Consider the following 27,321-nt stretch of genomic DNA (forward strand, 5'->3'; position numbering starts at 1 on the left):
GCATCACTTAGGGAAGGTACAATCCCTCTTTTTTTAAAAAAAGAAAGAAAATCCTTAAATTTACAAATCTAAACCCACAGAGCCCACTACTACTACAGTCAAGCAATGGCGATGGATTGTCACTTTTTTTCTGCAGATTTCCAGGCTGAAGGAGCCAGACTGGTAGATGAATTTCACCCAAAGAAACTTTTCTTAGACAAAAATACAAAGGTGTTGTGTTCATTACGACTGTGTAACCCCTTTGTAGCCTAGCCGGCTAAACGAATTAAAGGGCTGCCCACTAGCTTTCTTACCAAAAAGACATCAGGGAACCTGGGAAACATTTTCTCTTAACAAACCCAGAGAAATCTGGCAGCAGGCTGAGATTTTGCCTATGGGCAGCTGTTGCAAATGGACAGGATGAAGATAGGTTTATTATAATCGCTCTGCAGCCTTTTTGTGCTTAAGCCTTTTTTTTAAAAAAGATGTTGATAACCATGCTAGCACCTTCCTGGATTCCAGATGTGTTGGATTCCATTTCCCATAATGCCTAGCAGACAGAGAAGCTGGGAGCAGGGCCGCACTTCAGAAAAAAGGAAGGGGAAACTTAGAATCCTCCACCTGTTTCGGGCCGTGCCTTGCATTGCAGGTTTTTTTTTTTAAATTTCATTTTCTCCCTTCTCCCGAGGACGGCGGGCCTCTTAGTCCATCCTTTTCACTGCTGAACAGCATCTCTGCGGTGGCTCCCATCCCCACCGCCCCGTCTTCTGTGGCTCATGCTGGTGGGTTCCTGTGAGTCACCCCCCACGTGTGGGCTTTTGAGGCAGGCTGCTGAGCTGGTGGCGCTGGGTTGCGTTTTTTAAAAGCGATGATGATGATGATGATGATGGAGAAGAGAAGGATGAGTTCATTTCCACCCTGCAGGGCTGGGCTGGCTGAGTGGGTGGCAGGGGCTGAGCTAAGCGGGTTCCTGAGCCCGGCTGTATTTCTGAAGGCCGAAAGGGAAGTGCTTTCTGTGGCTCTCCATACTTGGCTGGATGCCTTCGGCTCCTTGCTGTCGTCGCAAAGCAGGGAGGAGGAAGGCAGAATCGGAAAGTGCAAGGGGGAAAGGAAAAAAAAAAAGCCCCCTAGCCTTGAGAAAACGGATGGCTCTCCTCACCTCTAGCTGTTTTGGTCCCAGATCTTCCCTTCTCTTCTCCTTCTTCTTATCTCCCTGATCTCCATCTTGCTCTTAAAACCAACCAACCAGAACAAAAACGTTTCCCTTCCTTCTCCATCACCAACAGCCCTTTTCTCTCCTTTCCCCCCAGACGAGAATCTGGGTTCTGCCAGGAAGGAGCTCCAGCCACGGAAAAGGAAGAAGAGGAGAGGGAGAGGCGCTGGTCCATCTCCGCCACCGGAAGACGAGAGATGTGAAGATGTTGTGAGTTGAGCCAACCGTGGTGCCTCTCTTTCCCCCCAAACATGTGAGCTGCAGGAGAGAACGGAGCGAGAAGCAGGGATAAAAGCTGCGGGGAGAGAGAGGGAAAGGAAAAAAAAGGAGAAAAAGACTGCAGTGTAATTGTTCCTCCTCCTCCTCCTCCTCCTCCTCCTCTTCCTCCTCCTCCTCCTCTTCAGCCCATTTTGAAAGGCTTACATACATCTGCTTTCCACTCTTCTTAATTTTTTTTTAAAAAAAACCCAAGTAGTTTTTGATTTGTATGCCCAGCTTGGAAGAGACCGTCTACTCTGGCCACAGACAATGAGCGATGCGTTTACTTCATGGGCAAATACGACAACTGAAGGTGTGACGGTGAGTGTGCAGAGGCCGGGCCTCCGTGGGAATGGCTTCCTTTGTGGTGGTGAGGGGAAAACATGCTCTCTCTCCTTCTCCCCCCCCCCCGTCCCCGTCCCCTTCCTCTATTGCTTCTTTTCTTTTTTTGGAACTTGGGAGATGAGAGATCCCTATTAGCAAGTTTGGGCAGCATGTGTTGTTTTTTCCCCCCCAACTCCTGTGTGCACGTGCTTGTCTGAATGCATGCTCCTGTAGGTTGGAGGTCTTATTACCTAGACACGTGTTGGTCTCCTCACCCTCCCCACTGGGACAGATGCAGGGAAATGCTTTCATTCAAACAAAATCGCAGCTCCTCTGAGCGTGCACCGAGTGTTGTTGTTTTTTTCCTTTCCTCTTTGCGGCTCGTCTCTAGTTGGACTTCGTTCTTGGCCATCCTGGAGGAGGTTGAAGGGAGTTGAAAACTTCTGGAAGGTGCTAGATCGCCTGGCCTTGTATAACATTTGGGTTTCAGGGGAGCACTGGAAAATAATGGTATCTGTGATCCAGTATCTCTGGGCAGGCCAGATTGGAGACGTTTTCAATTGCCTAAATATAAAAGACCCTGAGGGGGTTCAGCTCTGTGGACCCAGAGTTAGCTTAAGTACCAATAGATGAGAATATTTGTAGCTCAGGGATGAACTGTGGGGTCCTTGGTGCTCTCTGAGCATGGAGCGATGTCCTCCGAGCACGGATGAGGTTACCTATTAGGGTCATGAAATGTCTGCAAGGAAACAACCAAGTTCAGGGAACAACAAGGACCCCACAATCCTCCTCTTCCTCCACTACTCTGCAAACCCCATTCCCTTCTAGCATTGATGACGTTACCTAGTTGGGTCATGAAATGTCTACAAGAAAACAGCCAGGCTCAGAGAGCACCAAGGACCCCAATAGTGGGCTTAAGTCAGGATTCTGGATTCAGAAGATTGGAGCGCAAGAAAGGGGGATGCAGGGCTTAGAGTCAGCTGTCTGAGTGCCAGGCTGAAGAAGCTTGCTCAGCTGTTTAGGAGAGGACAGACCCATTCCCCCACCCACCCACAAATGCCCAAATTGTACAGCAGAAGTTTTCCCCTTCTCCATGGGGAAAACCTGAATGGTCAGAGAACTTGCTTTGCACAATGAAAATCTTGGCCCCCACCTCTGACAATCTTCCCCATTTCAAAAAGGATCATGGTTAGGGGCTGGTTTCACCCTGCTCTGCCAAAATAAAGGACGTGTCAGAATGTCTCGGGATCCCAAATGCTTAGCCAACATGGCAGCTGACGAGCAGCCAGGCCAGAGAACCTAACCTGGTTACAAGGCAGCTGCCTACGGACTCCGCTGTCAGCTGTTTCTCCTCCCACAGAGAGGGTTATCATTTTTCCAACACAGAAAAACTCTCTTATATCTTGGCAACCGCCATTCTTAACTCATCCAGTGGGGAGGAACAGAATTTTGTCTCTTCGGTCTTCTGATAACTTTTAATAGACTTCACTGAGGGTTTACAGGTGGTCCTCAACTTAACGAGCGCAACTGAGCTCAAAATTTATGTTAAAGGAGACGCGTGTGTTCAGTGAGTTTCGCCCCGTTTTACGACTTTTCTCGCCACAGTTGTTAAGTGAATCACTGCAGTTCTTAAATGGGTTGTTAAGTGATCCTGGCTTCCCCGTGGACTTGGCTTGTCAGAAGGTCGCAAAAGGGGATCACGTGACATCCGGAACCCTGCAAACATAAACATGAGTCAGTTGGCAAGCATTGGAGTTTCGATCACGTGACCCTGGGGGTGCTGCAACAGTCATAAGTGTTGGAAAATCGACGCAAGTCGCTTTTTTCAGTGCCGTTGTAAAACTTGGAACAATCACTAAATGAACTTGTAAGTCAAGGACAGGGGTCTTCAAACGTGGCCCTCAGCATCGCTGGCTGAGGAATTCTGGGAGTTGAAGTCCACAAGTCATAAAAGGGCCAAGTTTGAAGACCCCCCTGTCTTATGTAGTTCAATATTCCTGCACCTGCTGAGGACTAGTTGATTGCCAAGCTTGAACAGAAGATTCTCACATGGGGGAATACTTTACCATAGCCTTTGATGGCTAGGTATTTGACTCAGCTTCTGCTGGGGACTTTGGAAACCTGGCTAGCAGAATCAAGAGTTTGGGCATTGGAGCCTGGGAAGGGTGGGATCAAAGTATTTCGATTTCCAATATTTCCGGATTAGAAAAGGCTCTTCCATTTTCTGAAGAACTCAAAATTAAGGAGGGAAACAATGCTTGTTTGGGTGGAGATGGAACAAAGGATGACTCTGTTCCAAACATCATATAACCTAAAACAGTGTTTTAGCAATTTGAAGGTGTTTGGACTCACACATTTTCCATTTTAGGCATGACATGACGTTTAGGGATGATATGATAGCGGTGTTCCAGTATTTGAGGAGCAGTCACACAGACACACACACACAGACACACACACACACACACACAGAGAGTGGCAACCTATTTTCCAAAACAACTGAGCGCAGAACAAGAAGCAATAGATCAGGGGTGTCAAACTGCCGGCCCGCAGGCCAATTGCATCATACCGAAACCGCACCCACCCCATTGCCAGCAATGGCAAAAAAAGTCACGACACCTGATGTTGTGAGTTTGACCCCCCTGCAATAGATGGAAACAAGGAGAGAAGCAACCTAGAACTAAGGAGAAATTTCCTGACAGTGAGAACAATTAACCAGTGGAACGACTTGCCTCTAGAAGTGTGGGTGCTCCATCCCTGGAGGCTTTTTAAGAACAGATTGGACAATCATTTGTCTGAAATGGTATAGGGTTGAGCAGGGAGTGTTGGATTGGAGACCTCCAAGGTCCCTTCCAATTCTTTTATTGTATATTCTATTTGATCTGGGCTATTAGTGGTTCTTACCATCCCTTCAACAAAGTTTAATTTGAGCAAGAATGAAAAATGGGACTTCACGCTTGGAGGTTTTCTGGCCCCTTTGGGGCATCCTGAGACTGCTGACCATGATTTCATGTTGCATTAAACATCTGCAATCCAAGCTTATTTTGTTGTCGGAATCTAGCCATTGTAGGTCGAAACTCAATGCTTACTCCATTCAGGAGACAGAGGAGGACAGAGGAATGCCTCTAGCAATCTTCAGAGAGGGCATCACAGCACTATCATTCCTGTGTCTTTTGTCCCAAACATTTGAGTAATTTAAGTTTGACTGCTACTGTGCTTGGATGTTTGATTTTGTGTTTACAATTGAAGCAATTTGATTGGTTTCTCCGACATTGCTTGAGAAAGATATATCTCCCTTAAAATTCTCCAATTTTTTAGTTACTGAAGTTTTTTTTCTGTACAGGTAGTCCCCGACTTACGACGCCTCATTTAGTGACCATTCAAAGTTACAAGAGCACTGAAAAAAGTGACTTATGACTGTTTTTCATACTTACAAGCACCGCAGCATCCCCGTGGTCATGTGATCAAAATTCAGACTGACATTCGATTCAGCTTGGCCACTGATTCATATTTATGACGGTCGCGGTGTCCCGGGGTTCACGTGATCCCCTTTTGCGACCTTCTGACGAGCAAAGTCAATGGGAAAGCTGGATTCACTTAATTGTGTTACTAACTTAAGAATTGTACTGACTCGCTGTGGAAAGAAAGATCGTGAAACGGGGCAAAATTCACTCAACAAATGTCTTGCTTAGCAACAGAAATGTTGGGCTCAATTGTGGTCGTAAGTCGAGGACTCCTATATGTTGCAGAACCTTGCAAATCTTTTGCAAGCCTTCCAGCTGCTTCGAAAGGCAATCCGCTTCTGACAAACCTTATGATTTTTGCAAAGAGAAGTAAACAAACAAACAATGGATTTATTTCTCCTCCTTTTTTTCTTGTCCCCCATTCCCCACCATCCCCTTCACCTCCCCATTTCTCCCAGACGGTGCCGGGCGAAGTGAGCCCCCAGGACGGTTATGTGTTACTTCTGGTGCTTCTTTCTATCTTTATCGGGGGCACCTTGGTGCTGCTGTTTGGCATCCTGATCGTCTGCCGGCGCTGCTGCAAAACAGACCGAAGGCACGCCAGGTATGAACGGGAATGGAAGGCTAGGGGATCCGTGGGCACGGGGAGGGTCTGTTTGGGGTAGGATATAGATCAGGGGCTCTTCAAACCTGGCCCTTTTATGACTTGAGGAATTCTGGGAGTTGAAGTCCAGAAGTCATGAAAGGGCCAAGTTTGAAGACCCCTGATATAGATCGTGTTTTAAATGACTGGCTGGGAGTGGCCTCCTTCTCTATGAAGGGGCCATTCTGATGTATTGGGAGCAACATTGCAAGAATCTGCAGCCAGGCTGGCTAACAAGTTTGGGAACTGCAAACAAGCAGAGCCAGAAGGGACAGGGTGAAAAAACTTCCCTAAAACTATTAAAGCTTCCTTCCTTCCTCCCTCCCTCCCTCCCTTCCTTCCTTCCTTCCTTCCATCCTTCCTTCCTTCCTTCCTTCCTTCCTTTCCTTCCTTCCTCTCTGTTGCAAAATTTCATTGTCCCTCTCAGCTCAGGAGCCATTCAAGTGCAGCACAGTTTACCCACAATCACAGCCCTGTGAAGTGGGTTGGGTTAAGAGAGAGAAATTGGCCTGAAGTCACCCAACCAACCTCTATGCCTAGGGGAGGGTTAGAACTCAGCTCTTCTGGTTTCTAAGCCCAGCACTGTCATCCATTACACAGAACTGGCTCTCATGATAAATTAACTCTATTCCCAAGTTTCTGATTGGCTGAAGTATTATCTTAGTTCTGCAAGGAAACCCATAATTAAGGGCTTCCCAGGATGGACTAGTAGTGGAGAAGGTCTGGCATAAGAGTAGGGAGACTTGGGTTCTCAGCCACAGAAGCTCATTGGCTGAATGCGGGCCAGTCCCTCCCTTTCATCCCAAGAGCCAATCAGTGGGGAAGGGGTGGCACTAGGAAGGAGGAGACCAGGGTTTGACTCCCCCCACTCAGCCACAGCAGTTCATTGGCTGACTTTAGGTCAGTCCCCTCCCTCTCTGCTCAAGAGCCAATCAGGTCTAGTGGGGAAGGGGCTGGACGAGGAGGGGAGAGACCCAGGTTCTAGCCCAGGGGTCTTCAAACGTGGCCCTTTTATGACTTGTGGACTTCAACTCCCAGAATTCCTCAGCCAGCCCCTCCCACTCAGGTTGAAGGGGGAAAAAATGAAAGGGGTAGTGCTAAATACAGATAGTCCTTGATTTATCACTTTTCAGTTCCTGAAAAAGTTACTCACAACCTGGATTTGAAGCTCTGACAGCCACAGTCACATGACCACACTTTGAGTGCTTAGCAACCGGCCCTCATTCATACCTGTCTGCAGCATCTCATGGTCACATGACTGCAATTTATCAAATTTTTGCCAGAAACCAGTGTTTACTTCTAGTTTCTGGGGGGGAAAAACACTCCATAATAAACAATGGATTCACTTAATGACCATGGTGTTTGCTACAGGTAGTCCTCAACTTAGAACAATCCACTTGGTGACCGTTCCAAGTTACAACGGCACTGGCAAAGTGACTTATGACCGCGATCAAAATTCAGACGCTTGGCAACTGATTCATGTTTGTGACCATCGCAGCGTCCCTGGATCATGTGATCCCCCTTTTGCAACCTTCTGACATGCAAAGCCATTGGGGAAACCAGATTCATTTAACAACCATGTTACTGGCTTGACAAATACAGGGATTCGGTTAACAACTGGGGCAAGAAAGGTCGTAAAATGGGGCAAAACCTACTTCACAAGTGTCTCACTTAGCAAAATAAATTTGGGGCTCAGTTGCGGTCGTAAGCCGAGGACAGCCTGTATTTCGATGCTTCTCTTGAGCTGTTCAAAGAGGGACGGATTTGTGCATGCGTTTCTAATATCTACATATATCACCTTTTTTCCTATTTCCAGAGCCAGCGATGACCCAGAAAAAACAAACACAACCTATCTGGATGACTCACAGCCGGCACAAGGTGAGGGCATTAAGACCAACCCTCTTTGTTCAAGTAAGAAATCTGATTTAAATCACTCTTGGCCAAAGAGTAAGAAAAGGAAGTTAGGAAGTTTGAGACTAATGTTCTCTTTTGTGTCCTACAGAGTGCCAGCAAGCCACAACATCAGTTCAGATTCTATCAGAGGCGTTCCTTATTGTTAAACTGATGAATCTGGGAATTAAAACAGTTTTTCGGGGATATACAGATAGTCCTCGAATTACAACCGTAACTGCTAAGCTTGTAAGCCGCCCTGAGTCTTCAGAGAAGGGCGGGATATAAATGGAATTAAAATAAATAAAATAAAAAATAAAAATAATGGAGTCTGCCCCTCACAATCATAAGTTGTGATGGTCATAAAATCAGTCGGTTGTGCGATGGGCCTGATTTTATGACCTTTTTTTTTTTTGCAGCAGCAGTCCTGAAGAGGGTAACATCGTTGTTAAATGAACCCATGATTCGCTATGGACGTGGTTTTGCCCAAAACTGGGAGTAAATGTTGATTTTTCAGTAAAAGCATTGTAAAAGGTGATCTCATGACCAGGGGACACTGCAAAGAGCCAAAAAAAACATGCAGCCTGGTTGCCAAGCAACTGAAGTTTAGTCATGTGACTAGAAGAAGCCCCCCCACCAATCTTTGGAACTTTGAATTGTCATACAAATAGGCCAGTTGTACCTTCAAATGGTTGCTAAGCAACCAGGCATAAGTGGAATAACTTGCCTACAGAAGTGGTGAATGCTCCAACACTGGAAGTTTTTAAGAAGAGACTAGACACCCATTTGTCTCTAAATGGTATAGGCAGGGGTAGGCAACCTTGGCTCTTTTATGACTCGTGGACTTCAACTCCCAGAATTCCTGAGGCAGCATGGCTCAGCTTGGAAACCTCTCCCTTCCCCCTCAGCATAGCTGACTCAGGTATTCTGGGAGTTGAAGTCCACGAGTCATAAAAGAGCCAAGGTTGCCTACCTCTGGTATAGGGTTTCCTGCCTGAGCAGGAGGTTGTACTAGATGACCTCCAAGGTCCCTTCCAACTTTATTATTATTATTAACTTGAGAACTACCTGTATAAAGGCCGCCCTCGGCCTTAATAACCCTTCATTTAGTGACAGTTCAAAGCAACAACAGCACTGGAAAAAGGGACTCGTGACCGTGTTTCACACTTACAACTGGCATCCTTGTGGTCATGTGATCAAAATTCATATGCTTGACAACTGACTCGTATTTATTTATTTATTTATTTTATTTATTGATGGGATTTATATCCCGCCCTATCTCCCGAAGGACTCAGGGCGGCTAACAACAAAACATATAATAAGTACATAAATCAAGATAAAATGAAATGGAGAACATCAGTGCAATAAAAAAATTAGACAATTTAAAAAATGAATTAAAAATACTAAATATAAATTAATTAAAATGCCTGTCAGTCTAGGTCAGCCTGGTGGAACAGGTGTGTTTTGAGGCCGCGGCGAAAGGATTGGAGGTTTTGCATTGTCCCCAGGGGGGGTGGGTCATGTAATCCCCTTTTGGGACCTTCTGACAAGCGAAGTCAGTGGGGGAATCCAGATTCACTTTACAACCCACGTTACTCATTTAACTGCAGTGAGTCCCTGTGGCAAGAAAGGTCATAAAATGGGGCAAAATTCACTTCACAATTGTCCCACTTAGCAGTGGGAATTTTGGGCTCAATTGGGGTTGTAAGAAAAAGATGACCTGTGTTTCATCCCTCCACTCTCTTTTCCTTCGCCCCCCCCTTAGACATCACCATTAAAGTGGATGACCCCGAGTGCATGTCCAGCTCCAGCTACCGAGATGCGGAGAGTGAACGGTTCCTGTCTTCTGGGAGTGCCACGGGGCGGCGGGTGTCTTTTAATGAAGCTGCCCTGTTTGAGCAGAGCAAGAAAACGCAGGAGAAAGGAAGGAGGTGAGTTTTGAGGTTTGATGAGGAACTGGTAGGCTGGGCTGGGAATTGGAGGTTCCACATCTGGAAGGCAGGAGAGGGAGCTGAATATTAGAATAAAAGAAGTAGAGGTCTTCTAGTCCAGAGGTTCCCAACCTTTTGGGCACCAGGGACCACCGGTTCCGTAGAGAGAGGTTTTTCCGCAGACCGGAGGGTGCGTGGTTTTGTGTGATGCCTGCATCTTGCGGATGGGGTTTTGCTTGTTTGTGTGGACCAGTTGCTGGCATGCCATGGCCCAATACTAGTCCACAGGCCAGGGGTTGTGTTCTATTCCAACCCTGTTCTATTCCAACCCCCTGCTCAGGCAAGAAACCCTATACCATTTCAGACAAATGGTTGTCCAGTCTTTCCTTAAAAACTTCCAGTGTTGGAGCATTCACCGCTTCTGGAGGCAGGTTGTTCCACTGGTTAATTGTTCTGTTAGGAAGTTTCTCCTTAGTTCTAGGTTACTTCTCTCTTTGGTTAGTTTCCATCCGCTGCTTCTTGTCCTGCCTTCAGGTGCTTTGGAGAATAACTTGACTCCCTCTTCTTTGGGGAAGCCCCTGAGATACTGGAAGACTGCTATCACGTCTCCCCTTGTCCTTCTCTTCATTAAACTAGACATTCCCAATTCCAGCAACCGTTATTTATATATTTTAGCTTCCAGCCCCCTAATCATCCTTGTTGCTCTTCTCTGCCCTCTTTCTAGAGTTTCAACATCTTTTTTGCATTGTGGTGACCAAAACTGGACGCAGTATTCCAAGTGTGGTCTTACCAAAAAAATTACAAGCAGTACTAGCACTTCTCATTATCTTGATACTATGTGATGCAACGTAGGATGGTTGTGGTCTTTCATTGAGGAAGTAGGCTGGGGAGAGATATTCAGCTCTCTTTTGCTTAGTCTGAAAAAGTCTCCCCTTACTTTTGAGAAATAGCATTGTTATTAGTAGTACTACTGTATAGTGGTAAGTAGTAATAATAGCAACAATAGGTTTATATCCCAGTTCTTCTTCAAAACTTCCAGATAATGTCCTTTCCCCTTATTCTCACAAGAACAAAGGGCCCTGTAAGGTTGAGCTGGGAGAAAGGTGAGGGTTTCTATGGCTCAGGGCAGACTAGAACCCGGGTCTCCCTGATCTACATCCGATTGGCTGTTGAACTGAGAGGGAGAGATGGGGCTAAAGTCAACCAAAGAGCTTCTGTGTCTAAGGAGCGACTAGAACTAGAATCTCCCCACGCCTAGTCCAGCACCTTCTCAATTTCAGCTGATTGGCTCTTGGAGTGAGCGGGAGGGACTGGTCCCAAATCAGCCAATGAGCTTCTGTGTCGAAAGAGGGACCAGGACTGTAGTTGCAACTGACTGAAAAAGTGAGATGACCATGTTTCACACTTAACAACCGTTGCAACATTCCCCAGGGTCACATGATCAAAACACAGGGGCTTGGCCACTGGTGTGTATTTATGACAGTTGCCCTGTCCCGAGGTCACGTGATCACCATGTGTAACCTTCCTGGATGGCTTCCGACAAGCAAAGTCAACGGGGAAAGCCAGATTTGCTTAACGACCACTTGACTGACTTTCACTTCAGCAATTCGCTTAGCAAACTGTGGCAACAAAGGTGGTAAATCGGGGCAAAACTCGCTTAACTGTCTTTCTTAGCAGTGGAAATTTGAGGCTCAGTTGTGGTCGTAAGTCGAGGACTCCCTGTACACTTCCTTTTCTCTAGAAGTAAAATGTGGGATGTGTTAAGATGACTTTGTGCTTCCTGCTTCATTGTGGCTTTTTCTGCTTTTCCCGGTAGGTACACTCTGACTGAGGGTGATTTCCACCATTTGAAGAATGCCCGCCTCAGCCATCTGCCCCTGCCACCCTCGGCTGCCCTCAAAATCATCACCATCCACGAGTGCGAATCCAACGAGAACAGCATGATGATGACTCCACGCCTCCCACCGGTCAAGCCGAGCCTTGCCATCTTCCAAGTGAGTCCCTTATTCCTCCAGGGCAGGGGTAGGCAACCTTGGCTCTTTTATGACTCGTGGACTTCAACTCCCAGAATTCCTGAGCCAGCATGGCTCAGCTTGGAAACCTCTCCCTTTCCCCTCAGCATGGCTGGCTCAGGAATTCTGGGAGTTGAAGTCCACAAGTCATAAAAGAGCCAAGGTTGCCTACCCCTGCTTCAGGGTATGGGGGTGGAACCGAATCGGGCTGGGGGGAATCAATAGGAGAAAGCCCCTCCAAGGGTGTTCTAGATCATTCTATTCCAGCGTTTCTCAGTCTTCGTCCCTGGAAGAGGTGTGGACTTCAGCTCCCAGAATCCTCCAGCCAGGAGATTCTGGGAGTTGAAGTCCACCCATCTTCCAGGGACCAAGGCTGAGAAAACATTGTTCTATTCCGGTGTTTTAAAAAAATATATAAATTCGTTTTCCAAATTTGAATAAATCAACAAATGAGTTTGTCTTCACACAACCAACATAACTTGGTTAGTGGATTAGTCTGTTTTCTGGGGTTACACAATGAAACATGCCAAAGGGCCTCAATTTGCAGACTTAAGTGAAGCCACAGTAAAGGTAGCCAAGGTTAACACTAATCAAAATAAGTGGGTTGCACCAACCGAGCTGTTTGGTCTTTCATTAACTCGACTAAACATACCATTTGTACTTCCAAAATTCAGAATTTGACAGCTCCATTTTCAATTAGTTATTTAATTTATGTAAAACATTTTGTAGACACCTTTAAGTGCCAAAGCTTTCCAAGGCATCTTACAGAAAGGAGTAATAATGTCAACAGTTTCCTTCCCCACCCCCACCCTCAACCTTTTGGGCACCAGGGACTGGTTCTGTGGACAGAGATTTTTCCACAGACCGGAGGGTGCATGGTTTTGTGTGCCGCCTGCATCTCATGGATGGGGCTTTGCTTGTTTGTGTTCTGTACCAGCCTGCTACCGGCCCTGCAGAAAAGGCAGGGACAACCCCTTTTACAAGAAGGCAAGAGGCTGGAACTAAGCCTACCAAATTTATGGATACAAAAGCAAACAAGACACGAACCATGAAACAGGAGCTATTCAAGCGGTTGCCTTCAGCAAACCAGCCCTCCCACGCATTCCCCTTTTATACAGTTCAGGGCGTGGCTTCTCTCTGCCTCCTTCCGAGGTGCCCCATTGCCTTCTTCTGTTTACTCCTGATTGACTGCCTCCTGCATCGGGCGTCCTTGAACAGGGCCAGCTGTGGGTCATCTTCATCCATGCTGTCAGGCTCACACAGCTGGGTCTCCGTCGTGACCAGGTGGGAGGGGCCTGGCTGAGGGCTCTCATCAGCAAGCTCTTCAACCCCCTCAGCAAGCTCTTCAACACCCCCCTCCTCCTCTGAGTCGTCCGACCCAACTGCCGAACCCACAGGCTGACCCTGAATCACAACAGTTTGTGCGGACCGGTTGCTGGCATGCCATGTCCCGGTACTGATCCACGGACTGGGGGTTGGGGACCCCTGGCCCAGAGAGCTGCATGCTATATTGATAAATTAGACCGATTGGTAGATATGTAGATAGGCAGGCAGAGAGGCGCTAGATAGGCAGAGAGATAAAGAGATAATGGTAGGTAGGCAGATAGAGAGATGATGCAGATAATAATAGAGTGATAGAGAGAGTGAGAAAGATAATTATACACACATAGATATATACAAACGTATATAGATAATGATAGACCAAAGATAATGATAGATGTTCTCCAAAGGTGCTTTTTCCCGAAAGGCAACTGGGTTTTCTTGGTTGTTTTTTTCCTTGAAAAAGTTTCACTTCTCATCCAAGAAGCTTTTTCAGTTCTAATGAAGCTTCTTGGATGAGAAACAAAATGTTTTCAAAGAAAAAAATGAACAGTTGCCTTTTGGAATAACCATAACTGTAACCTAGAATTGAGAATCTCCATAGACATTAGTAATGATAATATCAGTAGAGACAATAGATGATAGATGATAGATAGATAGATAGATAGATAGATAGATAGATAGATAGATAGATAGAGAGATAGATAGAGAGATAGATAGATAAACACAGATAGATGGTAGATAGATGATAGATAGATGATAGATGATAGATGATAGATGATAGACAGATAGATAGATAGATGATTGATAGATAGATAGATAGATAGATAGATAGATAGATAGATAGATAGATAATGGATAGATAATAGATAAACACAGATAGATGGTAGACAGAAAATAGATATATAATAGATAATAGATAATAGATAAATGATAGATAATAGATAGATAAATGATAGATGATAGATAAATGATAGATGATAGATGATAATGATCAATAGAAAGATAGATAATGATAGATGATAAAATGATCAACAGTGATAACAGAGTGAAACGATAAATAATGATCAATAGAGAGATAATGATATGATAAAGAGAGAGAAACAATGATGGATGAGAAATGAGAGAGAATTGGATGAGAGATGGATCAATCTTTAATTTGTATATAAGTAAATAAATTTAGACAGGAGGATTCTCTCTCTCTCTCTCTGAACCATCTATTTTTCTATCTGGTGCCCTTCAGTTGTGGCGGCATCCCAAGTCCCCACGGTCTCCAGTCAGCTAGGTAGGACACGTTGACTGGCTATTACTGATATTATAATTCTGATAGATCGGGGGTTAGGTCGGGTTAGGAAAGCTGTTACAAAATAGTTAATGGAATATCTAAATTTCCCATAAAAGTTTGAATCCCATTTTTCATGTCGTCTGAAACCTTTCACAGCAGCCAACCGTGAATATTGGAAATGTATTCAAATTGAGACAGAACACCTAAAATTCTCATTTCAGCAGTTACTGATGTCTCTTAAAGGGAAGAAATCTACTTTCTGAGTTTCATAGAAACCCGTAGATTAGAATCTTACAAACCAGGGGAAGTGGGCTGCAATATGTCCTTTAGATATCAATAATAATAATAATAATAATAATAATAATAATAATAATAATAATAATAATAATAATAATAATAATAAATAAAAATTTATATCCTGCCCATCTCACTACCCAAAGTCACTCTATAGTAAATTATTATAGGTAGATATTTTTTGATTCTGTAGGAAACTTCTCTAGATCTTCTGCATATCTTAGTTCTTGGAAAGAAGATGGCCATATATGTACAGGTAGTTCTCGACTTATGACTACAATGAAGCGCAAAATTTTTTGTTGCTAAGTGAAACAATACTACTACTACTACTACTACTACTACTAATAATAATAATAATAATAATAAACTTGGAAGGTACTTTGGAGATCATCAACCCCCTGCTCAGGCAGGAAACCCTATACCATTTCAGGCAAATGGCTGTCCAGTCTCTTCTCAAAGACTTCCAGTGTTGGAGCATTCACCGCTTCTGGAGGCAGGTTGTTTTACTGGTTAATTTTCTAACAGTCAGGAAATTTCCCCTTAGTTCCAGGTTGATTCTCTCTTTGGTTAGTTTCCATCCGTTGCTTCTTGTCCTGCCTTCAGGTGCTTTGCAGAATAGCTTGACTCCCTCTTCTTTGGGGCAGCCCCTGAGATATTGGAAGACTGCTATCATGTCTCCCCTCGTCCTTCTCTTCATTAAACTACACATACCCGATTCCACCAATCGTTATTCATATGTTTTAGCCTCCAGACCCCTGATCATCTTTGTTGCTCTTCTCTGCCCTCTTTCTAGCATCTCAACATCTTTTTTACATCGTGGTTAACAAAATTGGATGCCGTATTCCAAGTGCGGCCTTCCCAAGGCATTGTAAATGAATTTTGCCCCATTTTATGATCTTTTTTGTCACAGTTATTATTATTATTATTATTATTATTTTAATTTGTATACCGCCCTTCTCCCGAAGGACTCAGGGCGGTGAACAGGGCAATACATAATAAAAACAAGATACAAAAATTAAAAATTATTAAAAAGTAATTAAACAACAATGCCCGTAATAAATTAATACAGATTAAAAGTTAAAACCAATTTATAAAATCCAACCCCATCCATCAGGCCAGGCCAGCTTGTTCAAAAAGATGGGTTTTAAGATTGCGCCGGAAGGAGCGGAGATCAGGCGCCATCCGGAGCTGACTTTGCTTGTGGAAAGGTCTCAAAAGGGCGACCGTCATCAATAGGAGTCAGTTGCCAAGCATTCGAATTTTAATCAAATGACCACGGGGATGCTGCAACGGTTGTCAGTGTGAAAAAAAAGCCATAAGTCCCTTTTTTCAGTGCTGTTGTAACTTTGAACGGTCACTAAATGAAATGTTGTAAGTGGAGGACTGCTTGTATATGTAATGGCGGCCACTAGGAGCTTTATGTAAGAAAATAATTAATATAAGTTTATTGTGTTTCCAACAGAGAGTTAAGATAGCAGACACTTTGCCCAGCAAACGGCCAAAAAGCCGGGTTACTGGGTTGTACTTGTCTTCTGCTTCCTCATCCTCCTCTTTCTCCTTCTCAACAGCCAACTGGAAGCCCCCTGCCCAAGACAGCGTTGACTGGCCATGGGGGTCTGTGTTCGAGTTCAACACTACCAGGGGACACTTTTAACTCCAGTGTTGAAGCTGCTTCCTCTGTTTCCTCCGACTCGGGCGAGGGAGTTGCGGTAGGTGAACCCATTAGAGTGCAAAAAGCGAGCTGTATAAATTGTGCATACAGGTAGTCCTTGACTTATAACGATTCATTTAGTGACCCATGAAGTTACAACAGCACTGAAAAAAAAGTGACATGACCGTTTTGCACACTCAACGACTGTTTTAGTGTCCCCATGGTCACATGATCAAAATTTAGACCTTTGGTAACTGGCATGTATTTAGGACGGTTGCTGTGTCCCAGGGTCATGCGATCACTTTTTTGCGACCTTCTAACAAGCAAAATCAGTGGGAAGTGAGATTCACTTAACAACCGTGTTAATAACTGAACAACTGCAGTGATTCACTGTCAAGGATGAAACTTTGGCAGTTATGTGGCTCTGCGTTTCAACCTGCCTTTAGATTGGGGGGAAGTTGTTACTTTCCAAGTGGGTTAGATGGAGAAAGGAAACTTCTTCGATTCAGCCGAAAGCCACGAGAGCCTGAAGCCTTGTCAAGGACACCAGAACAGGTGTGGATTTGAAGCAGACGGTTCCCATAAGAAAGTGAACTTGTTGATCTGGAGTACATAAGACATTGGGGACTTGGCTGGGAAAATGATTGTTTTAGTCTAGGAATTGGGGTTGGAACCTCAGAGTTAGTTTTGCTTCGACATAACCGTGAAGGGTATTCAATAAACAGTAAGCTTTTCAGAAATGGAATGAACGGAATGGAGTTTTATTTGGATTCTTGAGCTGGATGTTGACATTCGCTGAGCAACCAGGGCAAGAAATGTTCGTAAAATTGGGTGCAACTCTCTTACCAACTGCCTTGGTTAGTGACAGAAATGTTGGTTCTAACTGTGGTCGTACGCTGAGGACTGCCTTTATTGGCATGTGCACGGCACTGGGCCACGATTAACCCTTTCCTGTTCTCCTTTCACACAGTCTGGCAGTGCAGCCAAGGCCACTAAAGGAGCCACCGCAGCTCCTCCACAGGACCCCACCTCAGCACCTGCCCAGGGCACCGTCCTTCATTTCCTGACCCGCCTGCGCCGTCACGCTAGCCTGGAAGGAGCGAGCCCCTATTTCAGGATCAAGAAGTGGAAACTGGAAACCAGCCAGCGGGCCTCCAGTCTGGATACAAGAGGTGGGTGTCTCTGCTGGGTTTGTGGGGAGGCAGTTGCTGGCCTTCCCTAAGTCTGCAAGTCAGAGTCCTAAGATCTAATGCCGTGTTTCTCAACCTTGGTCACTTGAAGATGTGTGGACTTCAACTTTGCTGACTGGGGAATTCTGGGAGTTGAAGGCCATACATCTTCAAGTGGCCAAGGTTGAGAAACATTGATCTAAAACAGGGGTCCCCAATCCTCAGACCATGGACAGGCAATGCGTGGCCCATTAGGAACCAGGCCGCGGAAGCGAGCTAAGTCCCATCTTCGCAACATGCGGGATCCAGGCAATGTGCGAAACCACACACACACCATCCAGTCCATGGAAAAACCACCTTCCACGAAACCGGTCCTTGGCATCCAAAAATTTGGGGACCCACTGACCTAGACATTCCTCCTGGATGATCTGTCCTTACTGGTCCTTCAAGTCTTCTAGGAAGGACTCCATCCATCTTGCTGCTGCAAGAGAGACTTCTTCGGAGCACCAGGTCCAACCTCATCTTTCCAACTATGAACCAGCATGGCAAGACTTCAAAGTAGAGAAAAAATTTCCTAAAAAGCAGAGAAAGATCCTGCCTCTTCTCAGTCGTGTGATATTGTGTGATATTTCCCATTATATCCCCAAATAATAATAATAATAATAATAATAATAATAATAATAATAATAATAATAATAATAGCAACAATAACAACAACAATAGGAGAGAAGCAACCTAGAACTAAGGAGAAACTTCCTGACAGTTAGAACAACTAACCAGTGGAACAACCTGCCTCCAGAAGCTGTGAATGCTCCAACACTGGAGGTTTTTAAGAAGAGACTGGACAGCCATTTGTCCAAAATGGTATAGGATTTTCTGCCTGAGCAGGGGGTTGGACTAGATGACCTCCAAGGTCCCTTCCAACTTATTATTATTATTATTATTATTATTATTATTATTATTATTATTATTAATAATAATAATAATAATATAATAGTAATAACAGCAACAATAACAACAATATAATAATAATAATAATAATCATCATCATCATCATCCAAAATTTTGGAACCCAAAATTTTTGTTGCTGAGCAAGACAATTGTTAAGAGGGTTTGCCCCATTTTATCACTTTTCTTGCCCCACTTGTGAAGAGAATCACTCTAGTTGTTACGTTAGTAACACAGCTTTTAAGGGAATCCGACTTCCCCATTGACTTTGCTTGTCAGAAGGTCACAATAGGAGATCACATGACCCCGGGAGCCGTCATAAGTACGAGCCAGTTGCCAAGCATCCGAATTTTGATCATGAGACCGTGGGGTGATGCAACGGTCGTCAGTGTGAAAAATGCTCCTAAGTCACTTTTTTCATTACTGTTGTAATTTCTAATGGTCACTAAACAAACACTTGTAAGTTGAGGACTACCTTTAATGCTCTCCAAAAGATTGCTGGTCCCTAAACTGAAATGTGGAACAGGAGCATCTTGCACTGCAAGGACAAATGGACTCACTGAATTCAGTGCTTGAATTGAAGGAATAAACACTTGGGGGAGGGGTGTCCCTGGTTGCTCTTTGAGCTGGGTTGTTTTCTTGCAGACATTTCATGACCCAACTAGGTAACATCGTCAGTGCTAGAAGAGAATGGGTTTCGCAGAGTGGAGAAGGAGGAGGAGAACTGTGGGGTCCCTGGTTGCTCTCTGAGCTTGGTTGTTTTCTTGCAGACATTTCATGACCCAACTAGTTAATATCATCAGTACTAGAAGGGAATGTGGGGTTTGCTCTTACTAGCGCTGATGATATCCCAAAGGTGCTTTTTGTTCGCCACACAAATGGACTTTCTTGTTTTTCTTGGACGTCATTTCACTTCTCATCCAAGAAGCTTCTTCAGCTCTGATTCAGCACTGATGGATGTTACCTAGTTGGTCATGCAACATCTGCATAAATCCAACCACGCACAGGGAGCACCAAGGACCCCCTCATTTCAACCTCAAAAGGCAACTATTCTCCTTTTATCAATAAAAACTCCATGGCTGTGTATAGGGATTTTCGTAGGTAGGGGACAGATTTTCCCACCTTTCCCCCCCCCCAAAAAAAATGCCAAGACAAGTTTCAGAAATCAGCACTCCTACGTACACTTCAGCGCCCGTCTCTTCATTCAGGGTCCCCCAAACGCCACCAGTTCCAGCGGCAGCGAGCCGCAAGTGAAAGCATGGACCAGGATCGCGATCCTCACCAGACAGACATTATCCAGTATATCGCCCGGACGGACGACGTGGTTTTCCGGCCCGTGGCTGGACCATTCCTTCCTGCTCCGGCCAGTCCAACATTATCTCTCGGCAGGTATTTTTCAGTAGATAAGTGGGAAGGGGGTGGGGGTGGGGTGGAGTGGATGGAGACCCCAGAGAATTAAGAGCAGGATTGAGAAGCCTTTGGCAGCTCTGGAGTGGGAAAAACAAAATCAGAACAGACGTAACCACAACTGGGGATAGAATTTCTGTGGCTAAGTGAGCTGTATAAATGTAACAATACATAAAATGAAATAAATCAACTGTTGTTTAAATGCAGCTGTGCCCAGTTTTGCGGCCATTTTTGCACGGTTGCTAAGTGAATCACTGCCGCTGTTAAGCGAATCACCCGGTCGTTAAGCGAATCTGGCCTTCCTCATTGAGTTGGCTTGTCAGAAACCGGCTGGGAAGGTTGCAAACGGGCGATCACGTAACCCCAGGACACCGCAACCGTTGTAAATACATTGACAAGATGGAGGGCCGGTGAATTTGATAAATTAAATAAATAAATGCCGGCTGCCGAGCACCCAATCACATGCGGGGGTGGTGGTGGTGGTGCCGTAACGGTCATAAGTGCAAGGACTGGTTGTAAGTCACTTTTTCCCCAGTGCCGTTGTAACTTGGAACGGTTGCTAAAACGAATGGTCGTAAGTCGAGGACCGCCTGCACCTCCTCTTGGAGAAGGTGATACTCTTGTGGAATTCAGCCTTGGGAATTTTCAAATTAAAGAATAAAAGCTGAAGGACAGGTCGGGGTCCTTGGCTACCTGCCTTGGCTTGTTGTGGGTGGAGTTGAGAGGATGTTTTGAGGGGCCATTACAAAATGGCTGCCTACCAGCTCCAGTCAGGGAGTTTTTAATTGCTGATAGCAGGAATTTTTCCTTCACCGTCCATGTTGATTTTGCTGAGGTCCTTTTTTTTAAACATCAAACCATATTTCGGCCCTCATTGTCCTAAATAATAGATGGGCTTAAATGGGAGGAAGCTATTTTAAACCAGACTCTCTCTTCAGCAGCCGTTCTTTCAAAACTTCACCAAATGACTTTTGTTTCCCATCACTGTTGCCTAATTTTTCTTTTTTCCTTTTTTTTAAATAACTGAAAATGCCGGGATCAAATCGGTTACATACCGCAGAGGTTCTTTCCCTCAGCTGTGGTGCTACACCTGGGGAGCTGTGATTTCAATGTCCAGATGGTTTTATGGGATAAGAACCTGAATAATGGAGGAACGTAGTGACCAGATGCTTTGCCTCTTCCTTGCTAATGTAGTCTTTAAAAAAAAACAACACCTTGTAATTTAAAAATAGATTTGGAGGCAATTATCTGCTTCCCACCCTGCTTTCTTGGTTCAAAAGGGAGGCCGAATCAGTCTGTCTCTGTAGGACAGTTGGTCCTCCAGAAGAACATGAAAATGGGAGAAGAGACTGACAGGATCAGGCTATCTGCTTATGGTCTTTCTGATCACCCAATGTGGTGAACCGAAGGCTTTCGAGAAGCTCATGATGTATCTTTGCAGCTACCACAGGAAGTACAAGTAGTCCTCCAGGGATAGAATAAAGGTCATGTGAAGTGTTAATACCACTTTACAAGGCCTTGATAAGGCCACACTTGGAATACGGCATCCAGTTTTGGTCACCACGATGTAAAAAAGATGTTGAGACTCTGGAAAGAGTGCAGAGAAGAGCAACAAAGATGATCAGGGGACTGGAGGCTAAAACACGTAGGAAACGGTTGCTGGAATTGGGTAGGTCTAGTTTAATGAAGAGAAGGACGAGGGGGGACATGATAGCAGTCTTCCAATATCTCAGGGGCTGCCCCAAAGAAGAGGGAGTCAAGCTATTCTCCAAAGCGCCTGAAGGCAGGACAAGAAGCAACGGATGAAACTAATCAAGGAGAAACGCAACCTAGAACTAAGGAGAAACTTCCTGACAGTTAGAACAATTAACCAGTGGAACAGCGGTGAATGCTACAACACTGGAAGTTTTTAAGAAGAGACTGGACTGCCATTTGTCTGAAATGGTATAGGTTTCCTGCCTGAGCAGGGGGTTGGGCTAGATGACCTCCAAGGTCCCTTCCATCTTTATTATTATTGTTGTTGTTGTTATTTACAACTATTCCTTCAGTGACCGTTCAGAGTTACAAGGGGACTGAAAAAAGTGACTTATAGCCAGTCCTTGCACCTGCAACTGACATTGCGTCCCCCACAGTCATGTGTGATCAAAATTCGGGCATTTGACAACTAAAGTTACCAAGGTTGCATCATCCCGGGCCTCTCCTGATGGCCATTCGTGACCTTCCCAGCTGTCTTCCAGCATATCAAAGTCAAATGAGGGAAGCCAGATTCGCTTAATGACCGTGTGATTCACTTAACAACTGAAGTTATTTGCTTCTTTACTCCCTCTTTTACCACTTGGGTGCCAAGGAAGATTTGATTAACAACAGTGGCCAAAAATGGCATAAAATCGGGCATGGCTCACTTAACCACCACTTCTGATCCCAACTGTGGACTAGAAGACCTTCGAGGTCCCTCCCAGCTCTATTCTGATTGATTGATCCAATTCCCTTGGATCAGCATCTAACTATTTGCCACGCCTGAGGGGTGAGGAGGATTGAGGGGGTGGGCGGGGCTTCACTAGCACTGCTGCAACCGCCATCTTGCCTTTGGATCTCACTGGTCCTGGCAGCCTCGCCTTGAAGAGCAGGCACAGGCCTCAACCTGAAAAAGACGCACAAACACTGAGAACTGATGTAGACATAGATTCCTAGGAGCAGAAATCCACTAAGATTTGGTTGTCCTGAAGGTGCTTTTCTTTCAGGAGGCAACTGGACTTTCTTGTTTTTCTTTGAAGACGTTTCGCTTCTCGTCCAAGAAGCTTCTTCAGCTCTGACTGGATGGTGGGGAAGGATTTATGTTCCTTGCAGACAGCTGGCCATTTGCCTTCTTTTAGACCGTTGTTGAGCTTACTGATAGGACCCATTTGCACCACTCAGGTGACTTTGGGGACACAGATAAACCTCCAAGTGGCGTCAAGGACCCTCTAAAAGAAGGCAAATGGCCAGCTGTCTGCAAGGAGTATAAATCTTTCCATTTCCTCCACTATCCAGTCGGAGCTGAAGAAGCTTCTTGGATGAGAAGCAAAACGTCTTCAAAGAGAAAAAAGAAAGTCCGGTTGCCTCCTGAAAAAAGCACCTTCGGGACAACCATGATCTGGATGACTGAGAATTTCCGTAGACTAGATTTGGTTGTTTCATAGATCGTTTCATGGATGAATCTTCTGGGATTGGAATAATTTTCAAGTAATTCTTAGGAAGAAGCAATGTGTGGTCATTGACTTAGAGCAGGGGTGTCAAACTCGCCACGTCACGTGACGTGTCGTGACGTATTGCGACTTTTCCCCCATTGCCGGAGCTGGGGTGGACGCAGTTTCGGTATGACGTATCCGGCCTGCGGGCCGGCAGTTTGACACTCCTGACTGAAAGGATGCACCAAGAATCACTTTGCCTTCTCTTGTTCAATGTTTCTCGAAATTGACCACTTTAAGACTGGTGGACTTCAACTCCCAGAATTCCCCAGCCAGCAATGCTGGTTGGGGAATTCTGGGAGTTGGAAGTCCACTCATCTTAAAGAAACGCTGTGTCAGAACTGCCCTCATACGCTCGAGCTTCGCATTCACTATCTGCCAGCCTGCCGTGAATTATGGGGGGAGGGAGCTGGACAAGAGGGGAGAAGGCAAACAACTAATCGTAACTTCCTGAGATACCACCTCAAGGTCAAAGCCCTGGAAATGGAATGCAGTGGCTCACCAACTAGCCCGCCATTGAAGAGATTGTTCCCAAAACAATTGATTCAAATGCAATTGGACAAAGAGGGACCAGTAAAGAGGAGGAACTGGATGGGAGAAAGTTAACCAGGGAACTTTGGCAGGAGGACTTACTGTGTTCCACTTAGCTTTTAGTAAAATATACCTTTCAACATGAAAGGAGTCATGGGTCTTCATTGCCTGAAGGACCATCTTGGGGCAGGTCTGACACACCGGTCCTGATTCCGTGTTTGTTGTGATTCAGTGTCAGCCTGTGCTCCCAGCAGCTGAGTCCGATGAATCTGAGGAAGAGGAGGAGGAGGAGGGGTTTGGAGAGCCTTTGGTGTCTGATGCACTGCAGGACTCTCAGCCTGGACTTTCCAGTCATGTTCCTCATGAGGCTCAGCTGTGTGATTACGAGGTGTTGGACTCAGAAGAGTCACAGCTGAATCTGTTTAGAGACACTAGAAGCAGAAGGGAATCCAGCAGAGCAGAGAAAATCAATGAGGCAACTCAGAGGAGGAGAAGGCAGTGAGAAGCCATGCCTTGGGACTGGTTGCTGAAGGCAACCGTTTGGAGACATTCTAAGGGAATCCTGGTCTGTTCTTGATACTTCTGTTTAACTCTTGTTTGTTGACTCTTGTCTGATATTTTGATTCATTTATTGAAGGAAATATTCTGTTGCTTTTTTGTTTGAACTGTAAATAAATTTGGGTTGGGTTTTTCCAGCCTATTGACTGTAAAAAGGAAAAAGGGGTTGTCGCTGACACACAAACAGGGCCGGTTGTAGGCTGGAACAGAACAGTCTTCTGTGTGCAAAGAAAGAAGGACCGTGTCGTTGTTAAAGGCAAAGTGTATTTTTTTTTGTTTCTGCTGTAGGTTAGAGTCTTCCGAACCACCCAGCCCCACCCCACCCGAGCCATCGGAACAGCAGCCCACCCCCCTTTATCATGACATCTGGAGCCTACGGGCATCGCTGGAAAAGTGTGTTTCCTCAGAGAAGGGCAACGACCAGGACTCGGCGCCTAGCGATGGTGGGGACAGCGTTTCTTCGAGTGGTGGGCTACCAAGTTTCTCCTCCTCCTTGGCTGATGAGGCTGAAGCTGGAGAGGACAGGTCCTTGGCGAAACCCAAGCAGGATAGCGTTGAGTTGGAAGTCGGGACCCGTAAACTCTTGCAGATGGATAGTGGCTACGCCTCCATTGAGGCCCCCAGCGGACGAGTAGGAGAAGACCAGACGGCCTCAGAGAAACGTTTCTGCTTCACCAGCGCTGGACGCAAGGCCACCATCTTTGAGAGCTTTGAGGGACAGAAGCCAGAAGAAGAGGAGGAGGAGGAGGAGCAGGAAGAGGAGGAAGCAGCTGGCGCCATTGGAGGTCTCCTCCCTTCCAGTCCATTGCTCTGGGCACCGTACGGGCAGATGTTCCCCACACGAGAATCCTTCTCTCGCCGGGACTACAGCATCGACGAAAAAACAGATGCCCTTTTCAACGCCTTTGTCCGCCACGACCCCCAATTCGACGAATCTCCCCTGCGGGCCAAACACCGCTCCCGGACCCATTTGAGGAAGCAGTGGCAGCGTACCAAGCAGTACAGCGACCCCGGCGTTCGCTACCCTACAGCCCTGGAGAGGCACCGGACCCCCTTGCGTCGGGGCGACAGCGTTAACTACCCCCTGGAAGGGCGCTACCACAGCACCCTGCCTCGCATTGTCAGCTCCGGGGATGAGGAAGTGGCCTCCCCCACCGCAGAAACAGGGGACAAGATCCAGGTGATTGAGGAAGAACCACCGGAGGAGGCCAAAACGGGATCCGACCTGTACAGCAGGGACTGCCTCGAAGGCGGTCAGTGCCCAAGGCTGGGCACGGAACTTCTGGACAAGATCGCGGGGGGGCTGGAGGACATGTTTTTCACCCACTTGAAAAAACCACGAGAGAGTCTAGAGTGTGTGGTGGTGGTGGCCGCCCGGGCTTCCCCTGAGCACAGCCCCGAGTAGTGGCAAGGGGATGCACCCGGATGACCCTTTCTCTGTCTCGCCCCAGGGCTGGGGGATGTCATGCAGGGCCTGCCAGCCAGCTGGCAGGCAGGGCGCTCCAAGGGCCCGAGGGCGCGGAGCGAGGTCGAGGAACGCCCTCCTGCTCTGACAGCCTTCCGCTGTGTAGCAGGCAGCCCCACCTGGAGGTCCCCTTGAGGGTTGAGAAGGTCCAGGACTGAAGAGGTGGCCAGCGGAGATCCCTGTCTCGCTGGCCAGAAGACGGAGTTCCTCCCCGAGGACCTGGGGAACCTTTGGCTGGATCCATCCATGTCTTTCCAGCAGGGGCCCAGAAGGTGGTGGTGGTGGGGGAGCACATCTCAGATTCATCTGAAGAGCGCAGGGCGTCCACCGGAGCCGAATGGGCCTTCTCTTCCTTCTGGTTAGATCCGGGGGCAGGGACCGGGGGAGAGCCCACCGAATCTCTCCCCCATTTTGAAGCAGGTTTTGCCAAAGTCGGCGTATCTCTTGCACAGCCAGGAAGTTTTATGTTTTCAGGGGCTCGTTCTCGAGGATAAATAATAATAATTAATAATAATAATAATAATAATAAGAGAAAACAGCCCCCAAATCTACCGGAGGCCTGACATACCTCACACTCTTAAGAGCTGGTTGTAGCAGATAATTTCAGCGCCTTCCACTGTTCTCCTTGCACAGCTCTCTCTCTCTCCCCCTCTCTCTTACTCTCTCTCTGGTTTTTTACAAGCAATAACCTGTCCTCCTCCTCCCCCCCCCCCGTCAGCAAAGCCATCTTTGCTCAAGGGTCTTTGCGGAGGGAGGGGTCAGCTGGGCCTTCCAGGTGGGGCAGAATCCCCTCTCTCAGCCCACGGACGGACAGGCAGATGTTTCTCCACCGAGGTCTTTTTGTGTGGTGTGATGCGTGGAAGAGTTTACATTTTCTCCGAGTGGTGGAATCTGCCTATTCCTGGGTGGGTGGGGGACGTGTGTGGGGGCTGGTAGGGGACCCCGAAACAAAGCACGCTGCTTGAAGGATGAATAGCACAATTCTCTCTCTCCTTCTCTTTCTCTCTTCCCCTCTTTCCATTCCCTCCCACCCACCTACACCTTTTTACCAGTTTTGAAGGTTCCTGTTTCACACTTTTCCAGCTGTTCCTTGGGGGATTCCCCTCCCCCCCGTGGTTCCATATATTTTTTTTCATATTCCCCCTTTCCATGGTTCACTCTGCATTTTCCAATCATCCTGTTTTGGTCCAGGGCTATCGCTTGCTTTGGGGGTTTTCTTGCTGCTTTGATGCAAAAAAGGACCGGATCGCATTTTGGGGCGATGGATCAGTTTTTGGTTTTCTGGACTGGTTGAAAAAGACACAGAGGGCTCTGCGCGACCCCTTTTTTTGGGGTAGTGAAGAATATTATTGTTGCTCGGGGGAGGAGAGTTACTAGCATATGCCACGTTCTTTATTATTCCCTATTCTACAAGTTCCCCTTCTGCATCTATATGCAAAACAGGTGTTGCTTTCGATTATTATTATTTATTTCTCTGTGTGTGTGGTGTGTGTGTGGTGTGTGTGTGTGTTTTCCAAGGGCAGGTATTCCTTTTGTGGCATCCTTTAATTGGGCCGGGGAGCCTTTCCTGTATTATTTATTTATTTATTCATTGGCCTGTCTTCTTAATTTAATCCTTCTGGAGAGTGGCAGAGTAGTGAGGGGGAAAAAAATCAGGGGGGGGGGAGAAGGTTCATCTCTCCCATTTCCTTTTGACCCCCGCTCCTTCCAAGCATCCTTCCCCCCCCTTCCAAGCATCCGTAAAAAAGAAAATCC

At 46.2% G+C, this 27,321-nt stretch overlaps 1 protein-coding gene across 1 annotated transcript; it reads left to right on the top strand.

Moving 5' to 3' along the window:
* Positions 1-1,720: 1,720 nt before the first annotated feature.
* CBARP (CACN subunit beta associated regulatory protein) lies at positions 1,721-25,506 on the top strand (the record flags this gene model as incomplete). Its single annotated transcript, XM_083353397.1, has 9 exons — positions 1,721-1,771; positions 5,694-5,839; positions 7,695-7,756; positions 9,534-9,699; positions 11,516-11,693; positions 16,179-16,319; positions 17,232-17,433; positions 19,587-19,767; positions 24,390-25,506. The coding sequence occupies 9 exons, from the start codon at positions 1,721-1,723 to the stop codon at positions 25,504-25,506; spliced, it is 2,244 nt and encodes a 747-aa protein (XP_083209523.1).
* Positions 25,507-27,321: the final 1,815 nt, after the last annotated feature.

This window comes from Vipera ursinii (genome assembly GCF_947247035.1).
Source record: "Vipera ursinii genome assembly, chromosome: 1".
Lineage (NCBI taxonomy): Eukaryota > Metazoa > Chordata > Lepidosauria > Squamata > Viperidae > Vipera > Vipera ursinii.